This window comes from Emydura macquarii, unplaced genomic scaffold (assembly GCF_026122565.2).
Source record: "Emydura macquarii macquarii isolate MOO-44397 ecotype Brisbane River unplaced genomic scaffold, CSIRO-AGI_Emac_v2 contig_967, whole genome shotgun sequence".
NCBI lineage: Eukaryota > Metazoa > Chordata > Testudines > Chelidae > Emydura > Emydura macquarii.
The window spans coordinates 409,141-433,652 of record NW_027131104.1 but is presented as its reverse complement, the minus strand read 5'-3'; the positions used below and the strand labels follow the sequence as shown (position 1 = coordinate 433,652).

The 24,512-nt window shown below is 50.1% G+C and overlaps 1 protein-coding gene across 9 annotated transcripts in view; it reads left to right on the top strand.

Annotated features, from left to right (window-relative positions):
* Nucleotides 1-24,512, top strand: part of PEBP4 (phosphatidylethanolamine binding protein 4) — a 219,827-nt gene that overhangs the window by 145,977 nt on the left and 49,338 nt on the right. For all 9 annotated transcript variants that reach the window (XR_010918875.1, XR_010918874.1, XR_010918876.1 and 6 more), the window contains exons 5-6: nt 16,430-16,475; nt 24,088-24,204. Coding sequence is in view for 3 of the 9 variants with exons in the window: in XM_067543690.1 (XP_067399791.1) it covers nt 16,430-16,475; nt 24,088-24,204 (163 nt within the window). In the remaining 6 variants the exon portion in view is untranslated. The remainder of the gene's footprint in view (nt 1-16,429; nt 16,476-24,087; nt 24,205-24,512) is intronic.

The following is a 24,512-nucleotide window of genomic DNA, read 5'->3' as shown; positions in this document are numbered from 1 at the left end:
ATCATTTGTTCTGTGATTAATTCCTCTTCATCTGTGAAGATGAAGTTTAATGTAGAATTCCCCCATGTTGGATGCCACACACGTTGAGTTAGAAAATTGTCATGTATAACACTTCAAAATTCCAAGGATGTTTTAGTATTGGCAGCATGAGACCTCTCTCCCCCATGGTCACACAGCTATTTTTCCTTACACATTACAGATAGGCGTGTCAGGAGCCTGTCATTCTGTTCCCTAGTGTAATTTGGTGATCAGTAGCTGGCATGAACTAATATCCCATTGTGTGCTTTATGTGTTAGGACATTGATCCGTACTCATTCAAGATCATTTTCTTCTGAGTTATCAGGGACTCAGAAACAGGTAATGCCATTTTTGAAAAGCGTGCCGCTCCCTCTCCCATTCTGTCCACTCGACCCTTCCTAAATAGGTTATAACCACTGCTGGTAACACTCCAATCATGGGAATCATCCCATCACGTTTCAGGAATACCAACTAGATCAAATTTGTGCTCATAACTGAGAGATTCCAATTCCTCTTGCTTTTTACCCAGGCTCCTAGCATTGGTGTATAGGCAATTAAATAATTTCTTCTCCTCGTATCCTTTGGTTCCTTGATTGATTTTGTTCTCAACATCTCAATTTTCTGCTGAGTGCTCATACCTTCCCTTTTTTTACCCTCCACTTTTGTTATTAGTTTAACGCCCTCCTCCTGCCAGCCTGTCTCCGACACATGCAGCCTGCCCGGAGTTTTGTAGACTCCACGGGGAGAGGCATCAGAAATACGATGGGCTAGATCTCTCAGTGGGTGTAAATCAGCTTAGCTCTGTTGAAGTCAACAGAGCAAGGCCAGTTCACACCAACCATGATATCCAGCCCAACTTGCCTCAGAAATCAATGCCTCTGAGGCTGTCCCCTGCTCTTTCCCACAGCTGAATCCACCCCCCGGTGAGTGAGTAGATCATGGGTCCAATTCCAGAGGGTGTGCATGGCAAAGCCCCAGCTCACATGGTCGCTCCAAGATCTAGCACAAGGAATCTGCCCCAGCAGGGTGAGAACTGCCGCTGGGCAAGGCTGAAATCAGCTATTTGTTGTGGTAACCACAGCAGGCAAATTGTCTGTAGACCTTGGTGGGGACTCTTATAAAAAGCACGCTGCCTATCCAAGTTTCTGGTTCCTACCAGCCTCTTGCATCATATGGCTACCAGGAATGGGAGCAACTGAAAGAACAATGAGCAGTGCCAAGGCTGAGACTGTTGTGGTGTTGCTTTCTCCAGCTCCCTAAGGGGATAGTCATTTGTCTTACTTGCTTCTAAGGGACATCTGCTCCTTTGCCCCTTCTTCACTGCAGCTAGCCAGCCAGCCTGTCATTTATCCGACTCAGGCTTCAATGTGGTTTTCTTCTGATCAATTCAATTTCCAGAAGAGGAGATCCTGTAGGGAAAACAATTTCTGAAAATGCACACAACTCCTGTGAGCTAGAGGTTGTGGCAGGGGACTGGGAGCCGGGACAGCTGGGTTCTAATTCCTGGTTCTGGGAAGGAGTGGGATCTGGTGGACAAGGAGTTAGGATTCTTGGCTTCTGTTGCCAGCTCTGCCCTAGACTCGCTGTGTGACTTTGGGCAGTCTCTGCGTCTGTCTACACTGCAAAAAAACCCTGCAGCAGCCAGTCTCAGAGCCCAGGTCGGGCTCGCACTATAGGACTAAAAAGAGCCATATAGACATTTCAGCTCAGGCTGGAGCTTGGAATCCGAAGCCTACCCCACCTTCCCAGGCTTCAGAGCCCCAGCTCCAGCCCCCGGTGGGACATCTACATAGCTAGTTTTAGTGCCATGGTGCAAGCCCAAGTCTGTAGACCTGGGCGCTGAGACTCGCTTCTGTGTGTGTTTTTTGCAGTGCCAACATGCCCTTGGTCTGTCACTTCATTATTTGAATTAAGCTTCATGTCATTCCCGGGCGCAGGTCAGTGTTAATATCCCAGCCGAAGCCTGGAGCAGTTAAATGACTTGCCTAAGATCACACAGCAAGTTTGGGAATAGGACCCAAGAGCCTGCACTCCTGCTCCAGGCATTAGACCACGTTCCCTCCCAGCGCCAGCAGTAGAACCCATGAGTATATCTGGCTGGGAAATGGCTTCCCATCCTGTGAAAACTTTCACGGTTTCAAATTTTTCCCCATGCAGCATCAGGATGAAAGCCCAGTTTATGTGAAAAACCCTATCAAGAGACACAGAGGCCCCAGTATCAGGGCCCTCACCAGTATGTGACCCCATTTCAAGTCCCTGCATCTGCCATGTGAGTGCCCTAACCACAGGGTGATAGGGCCAGGCTTTCTCTCTGCCTAGTGAATGTTTAATTATTTATGCAAAGCGAAGCAGCTGCAACAGGAGAGACTGAGAGACAGCCTCCCCAGACACGCTACTGCCTGGTGGCTCGGGCCCTCGGCAGGGCTGTGGGAAAAGCAGATTGAATTCCTGTTTTGAATCAGACAGAGCAAAGACTTGACTCTGAGTCTTCCATGAGTGCCCTAAATCACTGGCCTGGCACTACCTCTGGCTTGTCCAGAAATTCCATCCTGAGCAAGCAGGTGCTGGGAGAGTAACCAAGTTCCAGATTCCACAGGACAATCTACAGCCTCCGGGCATTTGGGAGTCTCTCCTTCCCTCGCTGTGTGTGTGTGTGTGTGTGTGCAGACAGCAGTGCCAATGTGAGCACGAAGGTGTGGCGGGTTTTAAACTGAGTCTTGTAATGTTTCTGTTTGTTTGTATCACTTGCCGACATAACAGCCTTTTGCAATGTTATGCTAGGAACCCTGCCAGGACCTTGTTTTCCTACCTGTGATCTCTGATTTTTTTCTACCTGGTTTGTCTTATCATTTTCCAGTGTCGCCGCTGGCCACTCCTGTCAGATGCACAGTACCGCATTTGGCCTGGTGGCACTTAGCCATGCTGTCTAAGCTCTGCTGCTTCAAGCTGACCACATTGCTTACCACGTGCTCTCCCTTTTGGGACTTTGTCCAGCGTTAAAGTATACTGGGACATTGAGTGTTCAGCCGACCACTTGCAAGGGTCAGGACGGGGCACCCCTACCCCCACTCAAATGTATTCTGGGGTGTTTTTTGGTTTTAGTCTCCTTCCTCGGTAGCACCAGGGATGGCCGTGGCTAGAGATGGGACATTGGGCAGGGTAGGCCAGGGCTCTGCAGTGGTGCTGAGCATTCTCCCCTCTCAGCTTGGCCGGTTGGTTCTTGCTCACATGGCTGGTTCTGGCCCCCAGCTCAGATTGAGTGACCTTGGGGGGGTCGCCCTCCTCTGCAGGATGTGGGTGCGGTTCACTTGCCAGGGTTATCTGGGTGTATCTCACTTAACCATTTCCCTGCCATTGCGGAGGCCTTCAACACTGGTGCATCTCAGTCCCTCCTATCCTCTGCCTGTCTAGTCTCCTGTGGGCTGTGATGCTTTGGTCTCATTTCTGTTGTTAGGTTAGTGCAGGTGCTGTGTGCTGTTGGTGGCCTGTGATACCCAGGAGCTCAGACTCAATGATCTGGTGGTCCTTTCTGGTCTTAAATTCTGTGAGTCAGTGCAGGCTAGGAGGGATGTAACAGGTAACCGTTGCCAGTCGTCAATTTCTCCCTCCACCCAATATTCACTGGGAAAACGAGGCCTTGCTAATAAGGAACACCGCCAGAAAAGGGAAGTGCTTTGATGTTTTCTTAAACACTGCATGTGTGCTTGAGTCCCTAGCAAAGAATTCAGTATTTCACCATGCATAAAACTGAAATGCTATAACCCATTATTATGAATTAACACGATGCTTGTGCTTTACATTTGTGAATCTGTTATGAATCTCAACTGCCAGGCTCAGATAGGGCCCAATTTCTGCCCGCACTCCCCCCGTTCACATTGTGTCATCCCTTATCCCATGAACAGTTACATTAATATTAGGATTGTTAAGGGCGCTGGATTGAGATTTGAGAGATCAGGGGTCAGTTGCCAGCTCTGGCACAGACTCCTTGGGCGATGTCATTTACCCCCTCCATCCGTAAAATGGGGGTAACCCTTCCTCTCTCCTGCCTTCTGTCTGTCTCCGCTATTTAGATCATTCTTAGAACTGGACCCTGAATGTATAATAACCCAGTAACAATCTGTGTGTGTGTGATCATTTCCTTAAAGTGCAAAAGTTTACATTGATAAAGATGGAGAAATGATTTGGAAAGCGGTCTCTGTTATCCCTCGGAGTTCATTTAAAAATAGATTTCAGCCTTCAGAGCCTAAATCTGGGTCAGAGAGAGGTGAAGGGGGAAAAGGGACAGCAGGAAGCAAGGAATCTCCCCAAGGGAAACAGAAAAAGTTTTCTGCAAAACTTTGTGTAAATTCTTTCCCTGTTTCTGCACTGCTCCTCCAGGTGAGGGTGAGCAAAGGGCACTAGAACAGCATTAGTGCATTTGCACACTACACAGCACAGGGCAGTGAGCAGCAGCAAGCACAGGGGGCACAAATGTTGTTGTGAGTAGCATCGAACGGAAACTGTCCTGTCTGTATGCCGAGCTAGCTAGCTCTTTCTATCTGATCTAATCTATCTTTTCTACAGTAGGCATTTTTACTGCATCTGTCACTACATGGTATCTGAGCATCTGTTTGGGTATTATCTGACAACTGGAGGTGGAGTTGAACCACAGAAGTTTGCAGGAGTCCAGAGTGGAGGTCTGGCACCATCTTAGAGAAAGGGGCTGGCTGTGAAATTCAAGCCTAGATCTGGATCCAAACTGCCTTAGAGCTTAAGGTATTAGGGTTTGAGCTTTGGGTTCAGGTCAGACTTGGGGAGATTCCAGCAGGAAAATGTTCAGCCCTTGCGGTGTGTGTTTGACACTGCATGAGCTACCCCCTTCCTGCTAAGCTGCTCTCCGCAGCAGAATCCCTGCATTCCTAACAGCAGTGATGGAGCAAGGATGCTCATCTGCCTGGGACACAGGACTGGGGGCAAGACGTTGGGAATCATCAGCCAGGGGCAGAACTGGGGCTGATAAATGGGGCATTGGCCCATTGCTAGTGCGGGAGCAACAGAGGAGAGGGGCCTGAACAGCAGGAAATCATAACTTCCCTCACTCCTGCCTGAAGGGGCTTTACAGCACCAGATTAGCTCAGCCTTTGAAGGGAATCCCTAGGGTGGCTTTAGCCTCCCAAGATTTCTCTTCCTCTCTCTGTCTCTTTTCAACTCCCCCTCCCTGCTTCAGAGTCCAGTTAGCTTTGAGTCATCCTAAGGGACCGGAGCACATGTGTGTGCAATTCCCGCATCCAGCGTTCTCAGCCGCAATTCAAAAGGGTCCGTTTAATCGTCTCCTCTGAGTGAGGGGCAGGGTCTGTGACACTGGCAAGGATTCTGAGTCCGAGCGGGGAGAGCCTGCAACTCAGAAACCCAGGAGAGGGTCAGAGGAGACCCTGGCAAGCTGTGCGTGTGCGAGCGAGAACGTTGCAGTGCACAGCCAGGTCATCTGGAACCCGGACGTTGGCCCCTCCCCTCTGGCATGATGGAGAAAACGTACTGTATAAATCAAATGAACAAAGCATCAGATGAATTCCAGACCCCACAGGAAGTTGCGGAGCTACAGATTCGCTGGTGGTAGGGAGCGCTGTGGTGAAAGCCAGGGTGAAGACTCCTAGCTCTGGAAGGGGAGTGTCATCTAGTGGTTAGAGCAGGAGACTGGGACTCGAGACTCCTGTGTTTTCTTTCTGACTCTGGGAGGAAGTGTTGTCTGATGGTTAGGTTGGGGGACTGGGTTTCAGGACTCCTCAGTCCTCCTGGTGCTGGGAAGGAGTGTGGTCTAGCGGTTGGAGCAGAGGACTGAGAATCAGGACTCCTGGATTCTATTCCTGGCTCGGCCACAGGCTTCCTGTATGACCTGGGGCAAGTAATTGCAGCTTACTGTGTCTCAGAATAATCCGGGGGATGGGGATGGGGGGGCTGAAACTTAACGAATGCAACGTCCTTTGTGACCTAAGGGACACAGAAATGTAAGGACTTTTATTTGGCCTCTAGAGTTTTGTCACCTGGAGAGACATTAAAGTTCTGACTTTAGCAGGAGACTCCCATTCCCAGGAGCTGTGTAGACATCAGTGCAGGCTGGTAGCACACCCAGGCCATCTTTGAGCTTTGTGGGTTACCACCAGCATGTTCCTGTGTTTGACATTTAAAGTGTAAGAGCTTAAGACAGTAGTTTGGAAAATGAAGACTTTGAGGGAACTGCAGCTAAAATGTCTTAATGTTTCTTTGTATGAAGGAAGGTAAAAGGAAGACCTTCCCTACTGGGCTCCTATTAAATGCCTGCAGACGAGCGAGGCCTTGGACTTTATCAGCAATGGATGACCCACAAACGGATCATTTTGGTTAAGCATCTGAATCAGGTGTCAGGCTGAACCAACTTGTTACCGTTCACAAAGATGGTATCTCTCATGCAGAATCTTAGCTTGTTGGTCTATCTGCTTGTTTGTTAAAGGAAGCCTCTAGCCCGTAAGGTTTTGAAGGAACCTTTTAAACATGAACCAGCTGCAGGCAGTGCAGTGCTGTGTAGCTGAGTCTGCAGGTAGCAGAAGTGTGAACTGCCCCTACTCATTTAAATGAATAGGGAAAGTGAATTCTGGTTAATTCTGAACTCTGATGATGATCTTTTACATGTAATATCATGAAAGAAGAGGAAGGTTCATATTATATTGATCTATTGAGATTGGAGCTTCGTTTTGGTATCTCAAGTGGGTGGGGCTTGTTTTTGTGGATGGAGCTTGATTGTGGGCAGGGCTTGGAAGAGTACCCAGCCCCCCATTTGACCCCCATCCTAATGCTGAGATTTATCTAACTCGAGATGAGCTCCGGCCATAAAACCCAAATCTGCATCTGGAGTTTGAAACTCCTGAGTTTGGAAATGTTCAGAGCTGGGGTTTTGGTCTGCCCATCTCTACAATGGACCTCTTCTATTCAACAAAATCAGGCTGAAAATATCACTAGGACAGACTTTGTCTCATGATGCTTCTGGGGCTTCATGGGCCGGAAGCAGAAAATGCAGAGTGGGATAAAAATGAAAATTATCGGGAGGAGAAAAAACAACAATCATTTGTTATTATCATTTAATATTTATATTACAGCAGCCGCTAAAGGCCTCAATCAGGATTAGTGCCCGCGTTGTATTAGGGGATGTGTATATGTGGATACATTCCCTGCCCCAAGCAGTTTACAATCTAAGATGACAAGGAACATACAGCTGATGGGGGGAGGAGGAGACAATCAAATAAATATAGTGTTGGTAGGCATCTGTATAGCTGCAATTCTTTTCTTTTAACGACGCTTTTCACGCCTAGGGTTTGTTTGGAGAAGGCTTGGTTCTTAGCCCATGTAGGCTGGTTTACCCCTCCTTACACCTTCTCCTGTATTAACGAGAGCCAGTTCATAAATCCTGGCTTCATTATAAAGATAACAAAGAGAGAGCATAAGAAGTCTGGTCTCCTGGATGTGCCAATTCTGAAGGCGCCTCTCCCCATCGATCTAGCGTGCCCTAAGTGAGCAGCACAGAAAGCACCTTGTTTGTTTGGGGATTAACTTCACCAGTTTACTAATTGTTCTTTAATCATATCAGCCTACTGTAGGGGCAGCACCCAGCGTATCCAGCGTGAACTCGGAGCCTTGCAGGGCAGAAAGCAGTTCAACTAGCCGGCCAAACAGCTGCAAATGCCAGGAGCAAGCGGCTGCGCTCCATCCCACTGTCCCTCCTTACTGAGAGCACTTCTTGTTTACTGGCGTTCCAGCTGTTGGCTCGGGGCAGGGGGTGGGGAAAGGGAGATGGAGTTCTATCTGGGGCTGAATAACAAGACAGCCCTGTTCTTATTCACAAACCTCAGTCCAATCAGTCATCTGTTTGTCCTGGTCTCCTGCCAGCTATTGTGTTGATTCCCACACCCACTTTCCCTAACCTTAGCGAATTTCTCTCTCCGCCGATCCCCTTCCTAGTCCCTCCTCCCTCTTCCTCAGATGGGATCAGACATGTTCTAGAAAAAATTTGTGAAGAGGAAAACAAAACGTGACTCATTCAGCGCGGAGTGGACTCCACCAAGGGACCAAACAGACCTACCTCAGAGCCTCAATGCTCCCCTGTTGTTTGCGGGACGGTGTGCTGGAACGAGCTGCAATGATACAAGCGCCTCTGCATGGCAAAGAGCCACTCTGGACACCAGGCTGGTCTCCTGCCACGCAGAGTTGTTTTGGAAACTCGAGAGGGTGATCTACTTCATTCATTCATTCATCTTGTCCAGCAGCGCCAGCCAAATCCCGGCCTGCATTTGCAGAAGGCGTCTCGGGTGTTGCAGTACGTTCCATTTCCATAAATGTGACATGACAGCATCCCCCCTCCCTGCTTCGGTAGAACTATCATTAAACATTAAGCTCTTCGGGACCGGAACTCTTTCTTTGCCCACGTTTCCACAGCATCTAGCACCGTAAGGCCCTGGTTCCTGTATTACTGTAACGCCTGAAAGGCCCCACTGAGATTGGGGTGGTCAGTGCTGCACAGATAGACGGTAGGGGAGTCAGTACCTGCTCTAGAAAGTTTGCAGTCAAAACAGACTAAGAAAGGAGTATTGTCCCCATTCTACTGGAGGGGAAATGAGGCGCAGGGAGATCTAGGGCCAGATTTTGAAAAGAGCTCAGGGGTAGTTTTTCCAGGGCTCAGCACCCCCCCGTCAGGGGCAGATTTTCAAAGGAGCTCAACTTCCATTGAGAGACCTAAATAAGGGCCTGACTTCCCAAAGTGCTCGGCAGCTGGCTACTCCCCTTGCGACACGGGTGGCCAGATTATCAAGAGAGCCCGGTACCCAGCATGCTGAGCTCTCTGCAAAATCTGGTCCGAAGTGACTTCACCCAAGTACTGACGCTCGGTCTCCTGAGTCCAACTCCAAGGCCTGAATCACAAGACTTGTGATTCCCCAGACTTTCCTCGATTGGGTGCTACGTACTAATGGTAATGGATTGAGCAGGCATCCCTTTGGGGTGCGTGTACACCCGAACAACGCCACCGGTCTCCCCCCCAGCGGAAGGGAACGGGGGGGGATCTTCAGCTCTCCCCTTACAAGCCATACACCCCGTCCTCGGGAGGAAAAAAAGGACGTTAAGCTCAAATGGAATCATTAAGAAATATTAATGCTCTCATAAAAGGGTATTGATAGAGATGACAGCACATCAGTGTCCATTAGTTCAGTCCATGCTAGGGATCGACGGAGGGTGTGCGACCGCACACGGGACACCATGGGCAGTTACAGCTCAGTAGCCTCCAAGCAGACGGCATGTAGACAGGGGCTATTAAACTAACATTGGCACCTCCCGGGTGGCGTTGCCGCACCAGAGCCCCGCATCGTCATTCAGCTGTTCCAGCCAGCACTGGGAAAACAGGGCCTTTCAAAAGTTCTTTGCAAGGGCGATAATCAGCACAAGCCCCCGGCGAGCCGGCTCCTCTCAGATTGTCACACAGAGCTGGGTCTGAAATGGACACCCCCCCCCCCCCGACTCTGGGGGAGTTGGGAGCCCGACTGGAACATGTCCCAGGTATGTCCAAAGGACCCTGAGTAAAATTTTCAGAAGTGCCTAAAACCAACGGGATTGAGGCTTCTAAATCACCGAGACTCTTTTTAAAATTGTACCCCCTGACTCAGCAAGTCTTCAGACTTCAGCCAAGGTGACCACACGGAGAGCAAGCAGGTGCTGGGAGGCGCCCTGGCTCGGGCCATGCGTACTTAGCCCCGTAAGTCAGCCCTTTTTGAACCTGCTGCTGAAGCTGGCTGTGGTGAACCTGGGCTTCCTGAACCCGGAGAACTTTTATTAACTGAAGACCACATCAAAGACTAGCCCATCCCCACCAGCTCTCCCCTCGTGGTCCCACCCACACATACGTACACACATGCATGCTCCAGCCCCCCCGGGACAATCTGTAGCATGGTTTTATTCTGTTCTAAGAGGGGTCTCAGGAAGGCAGTCCCCATACAGGCTGTTCAGGGACACCCACTAGGATTCTGCCGGCACCAGGCATGGCTGACGGTACAGCAGACATGGTTTCGCTAAGGTAGGGTGCTGAAGGCTCTTAGAAAGCTGAGCAAAGGTAAGTTGTGTCTACACAGTTCAGAGGCCATTTTCAGGAGCGTGGTTTCATGTCTCCTAGGACCTTGAAGGGAAGGCTGTGGAGAAGACATCGGGACAATTTGCCTTAAAAAACCCAGCGGGACTGATTCTGTCCTGCTCCTAGCCCCTTGTCAGCCTAGACTTTCAGCCTCAGGCAGGAGTCCAGGGTTCAATCCAGGCTCAGTATTAGCGGTGAGATGAACTCCGAGTCCTTTGAAGTGTGGTGAACTTTTAGGACTGGCGTGGGGACTTCCAAAAACTACTGCGAGTTCCTGAACCTCTGTGACCCTGTAACTTAAATCCATCAGGTCACTGGGTTTGTTTTTTTCCAAAAGGCTGTTGAACTGAGAACTAACACATGCTGCCCCAGCTAACGGGGCGCCTGTCCTGTTTATAAAGGGCAGAGGAACTGCCCCCACCACCCTCTTACGATGCTGGCACAGGTGGAGACCCTTTATATAGATTTTATTTTGTCAACATTTCCATCTCCTCCTCTCTGCTCCCTAATCTGACAGTCTCACTGGATGATTTTAGCACTTTCCGTCTCTGCTGCTTTCCCACTGATTGCACCACGACAGCGCGGCGATGCAGCCACATGCCAACCCTCAAAGGACTGAGGCAAGCACGACTGAGACTCCATCATTCTTTAACCCCTCAGCCCCAGCTGGGTGCCTTACTTAGCACCAGGGATAATTGATGAGAGCCCCTGTGTTTGTGGGCACAGAGCTGCGTGCCCAGTGACGGAAGGAGATCAGCTGTTATTTAGCATGATACGTTTCTCTAGTGTAGACAAGGCCAGAGCCCCATCCAGTTAGTAGGGACATAAACCTACTGACATTGGAGCCTGTCAAACATTCAAACCCACAACGTTCTCCTGGTTTTGAAATTGGGGAAAAATGGCACATCCTCACCCAGTGTCCCAGGAGTCACGGCGGGTCAGTGTAATTCCACTGGTGCTGTGGATTTACCCTAGGGGGAATTTCCCCCTCTGACAAGACAGAGCTCTTTGAGAGGTACAGGACGCACTTCAATCTGGATGTCTACATTAGGTAATGAGACTTCATGGAGTTACGAAGCAGATGGGAAAGGCGGATGACTGAATAGTATTTTTGCAATGCCTGTAGTGCTGTCAGGGCCAGCTACAGGCAGCACTAGCCTCCTAGGAAATAGCATTCTTCATTCCCTTCCCTCCAGAATTTTCAAACTGGGACCTCCATGCTTGTCCTTCCCTCTGGTCCCCCATTAACTCTTCCCTTTCACCAGACCACCTGCATCTCCCTCTCCCGAGCCGCCTCATCTCTCTCCCTCTCCACTCCCTCCCAATTTCTCTGTCTCTGCCTTCCACTTTCCGTTGCAATGCTGGGTAATTCGTCTTTCAGCTGGATTTGCCCCCAGATTAAGAGACCAGTTTTGAACACCTAGTCCGTTATCATCAACCTCAGTTTGCAAATGGGCAGACGGAGGCACAGAGCTATCAAATCACTCGCCCGCATAGATCACACACAATAGAACCCGGAGGCTGGACAATTCGGCTCCACCATGAGACACCTCTCCCTTCTATCCAGATAGCAGGCCTGGGTCCTCTCTTGTGCTGCACCATGTGTCGTTCCTTACAGTGGATCAGGGCAAAGTGCATCGGTCCAAAAAAAATGGCAGCGTTTTACACAGGTGTAAATAGAAAGACAAGAAGCAAGCAGGCCAGGGGGGCATCAAGCGCTAGCCATTAAGTTTATTTTGTTGGGATCGTTTTCATTTGGGAGCAGTCATGAGTCCATGCACCGGACGCACGGCGCTAAACCAACACCTCGGAGCATGAATCTGTGCAGGGGGCCACCATGTGTGGTTTAGTCAATTACCTTTCGTTGACTGAAAACATCAGTGGATCTCCACTGCATTCAGGTGGCGCTGCCTTTGGCATCAGTGAATGACAACTGACCGCTCACACGCTGCTGCCTTCAACCAGCAGCAGCTTCACTCCGTGCCGAAGTGAGGAGGAGGCCCCTGGAACGTCTTTCCAAGTTAGGAAGGGGTGGAAAGTCGAACTCCCACCTCCCTCTGCCCCGGAAGGGGGAGAAAGTGATTGATTCCTCCCGACAAATGGGGAAGAGGTGAGTGAAGAGATGAAATCGTCTTCCCGGCACTCACAGAAACGTGCTGCTGACCCCGTGCTCCCGGGAAGAGCTGGTAACCAGGCCCTCGCGGATTCCATGGTGGGCGGGCACAGTTTGCAGTCAGTAATTGAAGAGGAATGAGGAAACCGCCCGTGTCGTTGCTGGGACCTCATTCATCCAATGGAATGGGGGGGGGAGGGAACTGCCATCCTCCTGGGGCTGAAAAGCCTGGAGCTGGCCCTCTTGGCTTCCTCCAAAAGCATGCAGGTGTCGCACCAAGGAATCCAGCCAGTCCGTCCAGCTATTAAAAGCTCCACAGGGCAAGTGGGGCTGGGTTTGACCCCAGGTGCAGATACGGCTCGCCAGAGTCTCCAAGCAGGCTTCCCTCCAGCAGAGCAGGCAGAGCAGAGCTGCTTGTTTCCATGTGGATAGGCAGCCAATGAATCGGTAGCCCAGAATGGCTTGGAGATGCCAGCAGCGGCATCCTTCGCTCGAAGCTGGCTGGCATGACAGCCCCCTTCTCCTGCCCATCACGCTGCTGCAAACGCAGAGTAACCCGGACGCGGGTTGGACACTGGCATAAGGAAGAGCAGAATTTGCTTCTTTGCTTTTAAATCTTGCCTTTTCTATAAGCAACAGATATTTGGAAGTGCTCTTCCCGCCCCACTAACCTCATCCCCACCATGCTTTCCCTCTGATCCCTTCTGAAAAGAATCCTGATCCTCAGACCCAGGGCATGTCAGGACGTGGCCAGATTCCACTGCACCTGGGACCCTGGATTGGCCACGCGTCCTATGTTGTCCTCATTGCACGGACAGGAAAACACCACAGCACAGGGAGGGAGGAGGCTGGCTCAGACCCACACAACAAGCCCGGGGCAGATGCAGGTGTAGAAAGCTGCTCCCCTCTTTCCTAGTTCCACGTGCTTCGGTCACAAGACCAACCTCTTCCGAAACTTAAAGGGCCTCAGTTCCTGGTGCTGAAGACGCAGCCCTCGCTAACGGTGCTTGGAGGCTGTCCCAGGGAGGAGTCAAGGTTTGACTGTGGTCCTAGCCATGTATTTGAATCGGTTTCAGCTCAGAAAATATCCCAGTATATATCCTTGGCTACTAACATCTGTTTGTCGGTGTGATGTTGCTGCTCCATTCCTGCCCTTAAGAATCACTGCCCAGCTGGGACCCTCACTGTCAGGGTGACCTGCTCAGCACTGGGCAGCTTTTCCCACTTTGCCTTCTGAGCACAGGAGAAGCACCACAGATATCTTGTGTCCTGCCTGTGTGCAGAGCTCCATATGGCTTCACTTGAACAGACTTCTGAGCCAGAGAGGCTAGTTCTTTCCTGAAGTCAGCCACAGTTCACTTAAATCAAGCTTCAGAGCAAGAGGCTTTCAATGGCAGGTCAGAGCATTACAAAAAATAAGAATTTCTATGTAATGCTCAGCACAGGCCTTTAAATGCCCCCCACGTTCTTGCATGGATTTGGAAGAGAGGGTGGGATATGAGTTATTCAAAAAGTTAAATTTATCCAGGTGGGGTCAGAATTCCCAAAGAAACTAAGCGGGGGGATGTAAGACCATTGTTCTCTTTAGATCATCTGCTCCGTGCATTGGTACACCACAGCGGTGCAGAACTCCTCTCAGCCCTTCGCCTGGGACTCACCGCTTCTTTCTTTTGAGGGGCATGTAAAATATTAGGCCAAGATTTTCAAAAGTGATGAGTGATTTGGGGTGCTTCAGTTTGGGAGGGGTGGGGGAGAGGAACTTGACACGTCTCCAAGGTGTGGTGTTCAGTTCTGAGCAGCCGCTCTCTGAAAGCCAGGCCCCTTCAATCACGCTAGTCACTTTTGAAAATCTTAGTCATTGGTCCTTTTATCATCCGCGTGATGGAAAGGGTGGGTGAGGAAATTTTGTGCCTAGGCTGGTAAAATTTCATGGGGCTTTGCAAAACTGATACACAGAAATTGAGAGGATGTTTGCATGACAATGAATTTTACTGTGCAACGTGAATCTTGGTCGATATCCTCATCATTAAATGACTCAGTGACGATCTGGTTTCTATTATTTTTGGAAAGGCTGAAGCTTGATCCAGCAATTCTGGGAGTCGGATGCATTCTGTTTGCAGTTATCTGATGCTCCTTTAATTGCTAATGACTGCTAGGGCAGGGCAAGACTAAGGTGCTTTGGCAGAGCTGGGTGCGTGTGGGCAGGACTGGAGTAACGGGGGCTCTTCCAGGTGAGCATTTCATCACCTTGGCGGAGCTGGGTAGGAGGGCAGGGGTAGGACTAGAAGAGCAGTGGGTAATACTGTTCCAGACTGGCAGCGCGCGGGGCAGAGAGAGGACTACACTAGCGGGGGGTGCTGCAGGTCAGGATTGAGGCACATAGGCAGGCCTGGCGAAGGACGTTTGCACGGCACTGGCTTGCGCGGTTTGGCTCTCCCCAGCTGTTAGTGCCGTTTGCTGATTTGCAGCATGTGATTTCAGCCCAACCGTATTTTGTTCCCAACAAAACTTTATTAGAATTCTCCCTACACGCAGCAGCAGCAGGAGGTGAGCGAGAGAATGCGATGGGGCGGTAAGGCCAGCGGAATGAGGGCATTGACACCATGCCTAGGCTCACTTGCGAGGTTTGGGAAATGCTTGTTCTTGACTGTCCCAGGATATAAGCACAGGCGTCACAGCACATGGGGTGCAATAAGGCTTGCATCACAGATTTCCATTTCAGTTCCCCGGGACATGCCCGCGTTCCCTAACCACGCTAAAGCTTCGGACAAGGCTTTTGCAAAGTCAGCGAACGTGGTATAGATCCGTTCTAGTCTACAAATGAGAACAATATGGGAGAGTGGGGGGTGGGCAGCCTGGTCCCCTGACACGGCAGGGTGTGTAATGCACGTGGTGCTTCAGGGAATCGAGGCGTGAGGAAGCGACGGAGATCGTCTCTGGATCAAGCAGGGGAAGAAAATCAAAGAGCCTTGGGCTGGGAATTGCTTTGGGACGCTCCAAAGCCTTTTGGTGAATCTGCATCTATTCTGAATTCACCCATGGTGATTAGAATTCAGCAGGCCGGATTCCCAGATGGTGTAAATCAGCGTGGCCTCATTGACTTCAATAGGCCAGAAGCCCAGATGGTGTAAATTGGCAGCGCTCCATTGACTTCAATGGAAGCATGACAGTTTACACCAGCTGCGGATCTGGCTCAGCCGCTGTAAACTGCACCTGTCAGTTTGGGTAAGAATCTCTGATCTCTCACCTTCGTTCCAGCCTATGTGCTTTCCAAAGACACCGTGACCTTCTGCCATCACAGGGATATTAATTAGCCCCTGCCTGAATACCTGTGCACAGGATGGTGTCAGGGCTTTTAGAGAGAGCTTTTGTAGCCTTCCCAGCATCCCGTGGCCCAGATAACAGGTCCAATGTGATCCGTCTGACAGTCCCTGTGTGCTGGCTTCAAAAGCACAGTGACAGCACGGCCTGTGATTCAGGGGAACTCTACAATGCATTGGCTGCAGTGTACAAAGTCACTGACACTTTTAAATATAAATTAACAAGCAAAATATAGGCCCTGGCACATTCTCTCCCCACCTCTCCGCTGCTTACCCAAGGAAAGGAACGACATCTGTCAGGGGATGTTTGGAGACGGTGAAGATGAAGGAAACAAACTAAATTCAGGAAACTTTTCAACTAAACCCAAGCGAGGAAATGTAGGCGGGTGCTCTGTGCTGGGAGGCGGCGGAGTGAGTGAGGCCGCAGCAGGCTGTATTGTGCTAGAATTAAACTCCTGGGGGCAGGTTTCCCAAGGTACAAGTGGCACGTACTGACTTTCAGTGGGAGCTGGGCCCCTTGTGCATTTGAGACCCTCACCCTGGATGAATAAATCTGACAATGGCTGTGCACGTAATGAGCTGAGACCCTGCTTTCTGTCTCAGAACTTGCTTCCTTTACGGTTACCCCCTGCCCCACCCCACTTGTTTGGCTCATCCACCTGCTGTCTCTCATTAGAACCTAGACGGTGAGCTCTGTGGGGCAGGGACTGTGTTTTTACTGCCTGTTTGTACAGCACCTAGCACAACAGCGTCTTGATCCTTGACTGGTGCCCTTAGACACCACTGCAATGCAAATAATTAAGTCTGTGTATTCTGTGGTCTGGTGCATTAACCTAATCCTTTCTGTCATTGCAGGGCAGAGATCTGAGGGCTGGAAATCTGAAAGGCCACGTGCTAACAGGTAAGCGGGGACTGCACAAACTCTGCCTGTCTTACTGTCCCAAGACCTCTGGCCCCTATTACTAAACTTCTATCGGCAGGGCCCGCAAAGGGATGACTCTGCGGCACTCACGTCCACTGCCACTGGGGGAGCTGGGCCTCAAACCATTTGTGATCTCTTTCTTCCTGGCCCAGAGGAGACAAGCAGAGCAGCAAGCTCAGCTCCTGGGGCCCAACCTTGGTGTTGCTTAACCACAGAAGCTTCCGGTCCAGTAAGAAGCAATCTTGATGGGTCTCCAGGGAATTCTGGGCAGCCCTCCCTGGCTGCTACCTTGGGGCAGCTACCTTGAGGGTGGGAAGATTAAAGCCAAGAGATGTACATGTCGGAAATGCAGGGATCCTCAGAGCTTTGCAGGGATGTAGAGAACCCCATGAGGGAATGCAATTGGAGGGCACAGGGATCCTGCCCCCTCCAGACAAAATCTCTCCATTCTCAGAGCAGGTTCTGATTCGCTTGCCCACAGTGCATACACAGCATACACATACACAGCAACTCCTTCCACACATGGTCCCTTTGATTGCAGTAGACCACTCATGTCAGGGGTTGATACCGCCGCCTCTCACTGCAGTATCTAAGTGCTGTCCTAAGGTTCTCACAAAGAGGGGAAAGAGCATCAGAATCTGGACCCCCAGTCAGAGGCCGTTAGTCAATCAACCCGGCTGGTGTCAGATCACAACAGCGTGTAGCCGGGGCCTTTGCTGAGCCCCTGCTTCGGAATTTCAGAATCACGTTGCAGGGGGAAAAGAGACTTGCGAAGAACATTTAAAATAACCCCCTGCGCACACATTTGGATTTGCATTCAGTAAACACATGGAAAGATGTAAATAGCGAGGGATTCCCCCAGCTGCAGTTTTTCAGAGCACCGACAGCCTCAGCACCGGAAATGCAGCGAGGAGGAACTGTTTCACATTCTAACCAGACAACAGGTTTCTCTTTGATATCGATCTCTTGTTTAGTTAATACAGGAAAATGAGGAGGCGTTTAAAGCATTGCAAACTTTTTCAACCCAGAGCAAGCCAGCTGGAGCACCCCTCACTGCCCTCCATCTCCTCCTCTTCCTCCTCCCAGCTTCTTAGATTATTCACTGTAGGTGGAATCTCCCCAGATCTCTCTCTCTTAATCTGTGCATGAGCTACAAATGGTGCAAACTAACAAGCAGCTGTAATGGCTCCCCTGGTTCATCTCTCCGATGACACCTTCCCTGCCAGCGTCTTGCTTGCAGCACATGGACAAATAATGGCTTGCTTTTCAGAGGCATTGTGCGTGCCCAGCTCCGGCTGTAGTCCATGGGGGCTTCTTGGTGCTCAGCCCATCTGAAAAGTCAGGCCTTCATTCTCCTTTTTATATAAGGGGATGGGAACTTCCCCCCTTGGGCTCCCCTGCATTGTTATGACAGTTTTGTGCGATGTCGGCTGGCCGATTGTCTCCCCCTCCCCCAGAGGCAGCTATACAGTGAACTCTGGAGTGCGCCTTCACATCTATGGGTGTGTCTACACTGCAGTTAGAAACCCAAGGCTGGCCCAGGCCAGCTGATTCGGGCTCACAGGCAAAGGGTCTATTTAATTGCAGTGTAGAGGAGGTCCAGGCCTGGGCTGCAGCCCAGGCTCTAGGACCCTGCAGGGTGGGAGAGTCCCAGACCTCCGGCTGCAGCTGAAGCCTGAAAATCTACAATTAAACAGCCCTGCAGCCCGACTCAGCACGGCCAGCCCAGCCGTGGGTGTCTTATCGCAGCGTAGACAGACCCTTCATGTACGCTCTCTGGGTCAGCGGCTGACTTCTTTATGTGTCTATACAGTGCCACAGTGGGGCCCCGATTCTTGACTGAGGTCCATCGGGGCTACCAAAATACCACTACGTAATCATTATCATGCTGGGGCCTGTTACCCGGGCCTCTGGCTGGTAAAGTGCTTTGGGCTCCTCTGGGGTGCAAATTCTAGAGCAATGCAAAAGGCTGTGGAGGGAGATGCTCTCAATAATGCCTTCAGAGAGGGTTTAGCGTGAGGAAGGACTGAGCCAAGACCTCTGGGCTTGGCCCTGCATTGTTATGTGATTGTGGTCATGGCCGCAGCCAGACCAGGCAGGGGGGGAGATGGAGGCGTCATGCCCCAGCTGGCGCTCTGGAGGGTATAGACGATGCACAGTCTTAGAGAGGAGCAAAGCTGTCCCGGCCCATGTGGAGGGAGAAATAGGGCCATGAGCACATTTGCACCCCTCAGGTTGTGGGGGCTGGTACTCACAAAGCCCTTGCACACAAAGACTTCCGTTGTGCACAGCCCCGGGCAGTGGCACAGACTGGAGAGGCCTCCTCCCACACCTGTGCAGGAGCTGACCCCAGCCTGTCGCCCAGCACCTGGGAGCACCATTTCCAAACACAAAGCAGTGCAGCCTGCAGAACAAGGAGCAATCCCTGCCCCTTTGCAGGAAGCTGAATTGAGCGCCTCCTACCATCCGCCAGCTAGTGGGGAGAGGAAGCTGCATCAGGAAAGGGTAGCTGGAAAACTCCCTCCCACTTCAATACAAAAGGTCAGACCACAACGTGGAGTCCCAGCCCTAGTAACTGCGGATGGCAGCTCACTGTGCATTCATGAGAAAGTGCTTTAAGTACATTTAGGAACAACGTGGACAAATTGGAGAGAGTCCAGAGATGAGTGACAAAAATGATCAAAGGTTTAGAAAACCTGACCTACGAAGAAAGCTTTCAAAAAACTGGGCATGTTTAGTCTTGAGAAAAGAAGACTTGAGGGGGAACCGGATAACAGATTTCAAATATGTTAAGGGCTGTTACAAAGAGGAGGAGGATCAATTTTTCTCCATGTTCACTGAAGGTTGGACAAGAAGCGATGGGCTTAATCTGCACCAAGGGAGATTTCAGTTAGATATTAGGTTAGTTAAACTCTGGAATGGGTTTACAAGGGAGGTTGTAGAATCCACATCACTGGGGGATGTTAAGAACAGGTTGGACAAATGCCTGTTAGGAATGGTCTAGGTTTACTTGGTCCTGGCTCAGCTGAAGGGGGGCTGGATTTGATGACTTCTTCAGGTCCCTTCCAGCCCTACATTTCTGTGATTTAAACAGCAGACATTTCTTCCACCTGGGCAAGTCGCATCATCCCCCTGATATAAATGAAGAACACGTCTCTCCAAGGGAGCATGGTTGTGGCTAAGGAGCAAGCAGGATTCTGCAAGGGTGGTGAGAGTAGAACACATGGGGCATGATTCTCTCTGCACTTTGTGTAGCCACTTACACCAGTGCAGAATACAATACGGCTGCAAGTCACCACCAGTCTGACTTCGTAACACTACATCAATGACTGCTCAAGGGGCAGGGCAGAGAATACAAGCCATCCGTGAGATCTCTCTCTGGTGCTGCCTGCCTCAACAAGGAGTCCTTTAAAATCAAATTTCTTTAATCGTTTTTTTAAAAATCCCCAGTATTTCCCATCCCTGCTACCAACTCCATCCCTTCCATTGCTCTTTTGGAAGTTCAGATCACAAGGAAATGACAGTATGCCACATGCAGTCTGGGAGATGCAAGACGCTTTATTCCATGCCTGAATATGAGAAAAAGGCACAGGAGAGGTATTCAGATGCCCTTATTACAGCAGCAGAGAAATATTTAACTGGCTGAAATAGGAGAGCCCATCCACTGGACCAAATGGTTTTAAAAACACCCAATCAGTGGAAGAGATCGCAGCCCACTTAAAACAACTCCATGAAGTGTTTGGAAGCAGGTGGGCATCAGTGGTTTCTTCATAGGCAGATGTTGTCCATGGGAACAAGGACTTGCAATGCAAAAAGGGCCTGGTGTCGCTTGATTCATTTGAATGAAGTTACAGCAGGGAGGGATTTGGCCCAATTAATCTGTGGTTAGGAGATATTGTGAAGTAGGTTTTAAAAAGAGGTTTTCTAAAAGCTGCTGTGGATAGTGGTGCGTTTTGTTATTTCTTTAGCAAGTACCATTACTGTCTTTTCTTATTTAAACCTTCCATTAAGGGATTGAGAACCCCAGTCTGGCAGCTGCTGGCTAGTGAAGTAAGGACCAGAGGGTGAAGGTAACTAGAAAGGCAAGGTCAGATTTTCAGCAGCCAACTGCTTCCGTTGTGACACTTACAGCCAGATTATCCGAAGTGCTCGGTGCCCAACGTTCAGAGCGCTTGTGAAAATCTGACCCCGACGGTGGATGCTGAAAACCCTGGCCATAAAGCGTGCTGCATTGCAAAGCAGGAGTGAGTCAATGCCACTGCGCACCATAGAAAGAGTTCACAGGGTCAAGCCCAGAGTTAAACTGATTGGGTTCGTCTCACTTCCCAAGCAGAGTGAAATGCAGAAAGCGACTTAGCAGCAGCAACAGTGAGAAGTAAAGGAGATCCTTGGTTTTTAATGTTTTCTAATACTCTGAGGTGGTGGTGGTGGTGATTTTCTCTTGCTCATATGGCTCAATTTGATCAGGTCCTGGAGGAATTTCCACCTTTCGTCCCTTCGCGTCACATCCTCCTGTCTTGAATCAAACGTGAAATGCCCCTTTCAGCCAAGTTTAGAGTTTAACAGTTATGGAACATCTGCATACATAATCACTTTGCATGTCATTAGACTCCCTTTCGTGACACGTGCTGAGAATGGGAGCTATCAAAGGGCATGCTAGTCATGCATGAATATTGTGCAGCAAGGACTATCCCACTTACCCTGATGGTTCTTGTATAGAACTGCGCTCTTCCAGTGTCCAGCACGGGGTGCTCCATACCTGCCAGTTTCCTGTAGTACAAAGGCCTGAGATAGATCATTGGATCCAAAACCCCCTGAACACTGGGCAAGTTTAGACTGGGATTCAGATCCAAAATTTGCAGCTAGGACCCTTCTCTAGCAGGAAGATGAGATTTTTCCACCCTGGGTCAGGTTACAGCTATATCACACTTCCTCCTACCAAAGCCACCACGTGTTGCTTGAAGGTAGAGCTGGTCGTAAATTTTTCCCCCAAATCAGTTTTTGGTCAAAAATGCCGATTCGTCAAAACTGAAACATCATGAACCAGGTTCTGATTGGATGAATCTCCCAACTCGGAAAAAAAGTTGGAAGAAGGAAGTTTTGAAACTGCTAAAACATCTTGCATTGACATTTTCTAAACAAAAAATTGTGGTTTTCTGATTGGAAATGACTTTGTTTCAAAATGTAAGCTAATAGACCTAACAGAAAGGGAGTCAAAATCAAATCAAAACATTTTTCAAAATTATCAAAAGAAAGTTACCATTAACCCAAATAAAAAATACATAAAATTGATGGACAAATATTTTTGAGAGTTCATCTTTTTGTCCCGATTTGAGACAGGGGAAAAATTTTGAACCTGAAAATATCTGAGAGATGGGAAAACAATTTCCCAGCCAGCTCTACTTGAGGGGGAAATAACAACAACACTAAAAAAGGCTGTTGTCCAGCTAGCCAATTGTGCAGTGGTACACATGGACACAGGGGAACGTTCCTGCCTGAGCCCATCTGAGCAGCCAGCTACTGCCCTGAAGTATGAGAACTCTTGCTGGAAAACTAGAACTCGGACCATTCAGTCTTTGCAGACCTTGTGCCATTCACGCTCATCTGTTTGTTCAGGAGGTGCCCTGCCGTGCTTAGCGAACAATCCCACACAGTACTAAGCATGGCCAACTGAATGGGAGAGCAGCATGTTTTATTAAAAACACAAGCTACTATATAACAACCCGTGGGAGGGGCATCAGGGTAGCACATAAATCACCATCATGTTAGGAGGCAGCCTCGATTTTTGTGGAACCAAAGGGATTGTATAAACTGGTCGGGGGATACCAACCCCAGTGATGATGGTCTTTTCACAAGAGCCATCAGCTACTGGCCTGTAGGATAAGCCAGATGTTGAGCTTGATTTCAAGAAAACAAAGCACACCGAGTCCCGTAACTTGTCAGCTTGTTTCTCACATCTTGGCTGACCTTCTCTCATACCATCTGACTCGGCCTGTGGTTGTTAGGAATCTTTTGGATTACAGAGCTAACTAGGGACCCCATTGCACTAGGCTCTGGGTAAAACCATAATAAGAGACAGTCTCTGTCCACAGGAGCCTACAGTCTAAACAGACAAGACAGACAAAAGTCCCCAGTTTGACCACAAAACTTTCCTTCCCTTCTGAGGTTTGGTGTCTGAGGATTTCAAGATGTTGACAGCATACCACCAATGAGGAACTGGTGTGTAGACTGAGAAACAATAAAACTTAAAAAAAAATAAAAAAAGGACTCTCTGGCTAGGTACCATAATATAAAGCAGCCTGCTCCTAGCACTATCCTGCCTGTGTCTGCAGAATCAAAGCCCTGCTCGCTGCAGGTGCAATCTGTAGGACACTCGGGTCCAACCAAGAAACAGTTGGGAAGAATGAGAGTTACCGTTTGCGGTGCAGAGAGTAAGAGATTAGTATTTACTGTGGGCCAGAGGGGTGCGCAGCATTCTGCACAATGCAGATTCAGATACGGTCCCCAGCCCAGAGAGTTACAATAACACACAGGCAGGAGGAGGTCAGACTGTGTGATCACAATGGGCCCTTCTGGCCTTGCACTCTATGAAAGGATGGGACAAGAGCGCGCGGATGAGAAGACGGTCCTGGGGAAGGATCACAGGGCAAAGGGAGATGGAGAGCAAGAGAGGCTGGGAGCCTGAGCCAAGGTGTGGGGCTGGGGTCAGACTGTGTGTAGGAGAGGAGCCTGAATATGATGCCTTCAGGGGCAGGTGGAGGGGTTCGCGGTCTGGGCAGGGGCAGGTGCAGCAGAGCACTCTGCAGTTTTGGAGGTAGGGCGGGGGCTGGAGAAGCAGGCGGGGTTGAATGGGAAGTAGTTTCAGCAGAGGGGAAACAAGAGTGTGCTTGCAAGCAGATGGCAAGGGGCCAGATCCTCCAGATGAGCTGAAGATAAGGGAGCAGGAGGGCCTGGGAGAAGGAAGGCGGGGGGGGGGCGGGGAAGGGGCACAGGCGACATATACGACGTGCCTCGACAGTGAGACACCTGAGTCTTACAGCACTGAATTTCTTCAGCTCTCTTTGCAATAACATGCTCAGCAGAAAACCCCAGCAGGGGGGTGCCTGCCCTGCCCCCCTCTCTGTACCCACCCTGGGGCCTGAGGATGGGGCTCAGAGCCTTGCTTGGCTCGTTGCCATGGAGGAACAGAGTAGCCTCGTCCTCTTCTCTAATGCAAGAGCCATTTGACGCAGCCTGTGCGCAGCGCTGCACTTGATCTCTTTGCACAGGCCGGCAGAGCCCATTTGCGCCAAGCACTTGCCTCCCAGGAACTCCCTGAGCGCCTGGACAAGGCAGAGGGAAGCCGCACAAAGGGCGCAAAGCTGCAGCTTGGGTTAAATAGAGCAACAGCTCAGGCAAAGCATGGGCATGGGGGGGACACAGTCCCAGGCTGGGAAGTTATTGGAAGCAAAGAGGGTGATGGAGTGTGGGGAGATTTTCCCTGAAAATCCCAGCTGCAAATAAATCATGCCATACACAGCCGGGGTATGTGATTATGGGGCTGGGATTTGGGCCATGCAATAGACTCATCCGTTGTGTTTTCTGTATCCAGCCTACAGCCGCCCCACACCTCCATCCCGGAGTGGGTACCATCGCTACCAATTCCGTCTGTACGAGCAGCCGGCTCACGAGGCCATCTCCCTAACTTCAGAGGAAGAGGCATCTTTGGGTAAGAGATGACCCGGCCTTCTCTGCGTGCTGTCGAGTTCGCGGTGTCTGTCTGTCTCTCTCTGTTAGCACAGCTGATGTCCGCAGTGAACGATTGCTTCATCGTCTGTCTGCACGCTTGTTATTTCACCGTCTCCCAGCTCGTTTTCAAGATCCCAATAGCAGGTGTCCCCCAGTAGAAGCATAGCTATGGGATAGGGACTCCTGGTACCAATGAGTAGTGGGTGCTGTCAACAGGAAGCACCAGTGCTGGCTGCGCGAGGGGCCGCAGCAGTTGCCCAGTAGGAAAACAAAAGGCACATGGGCAAG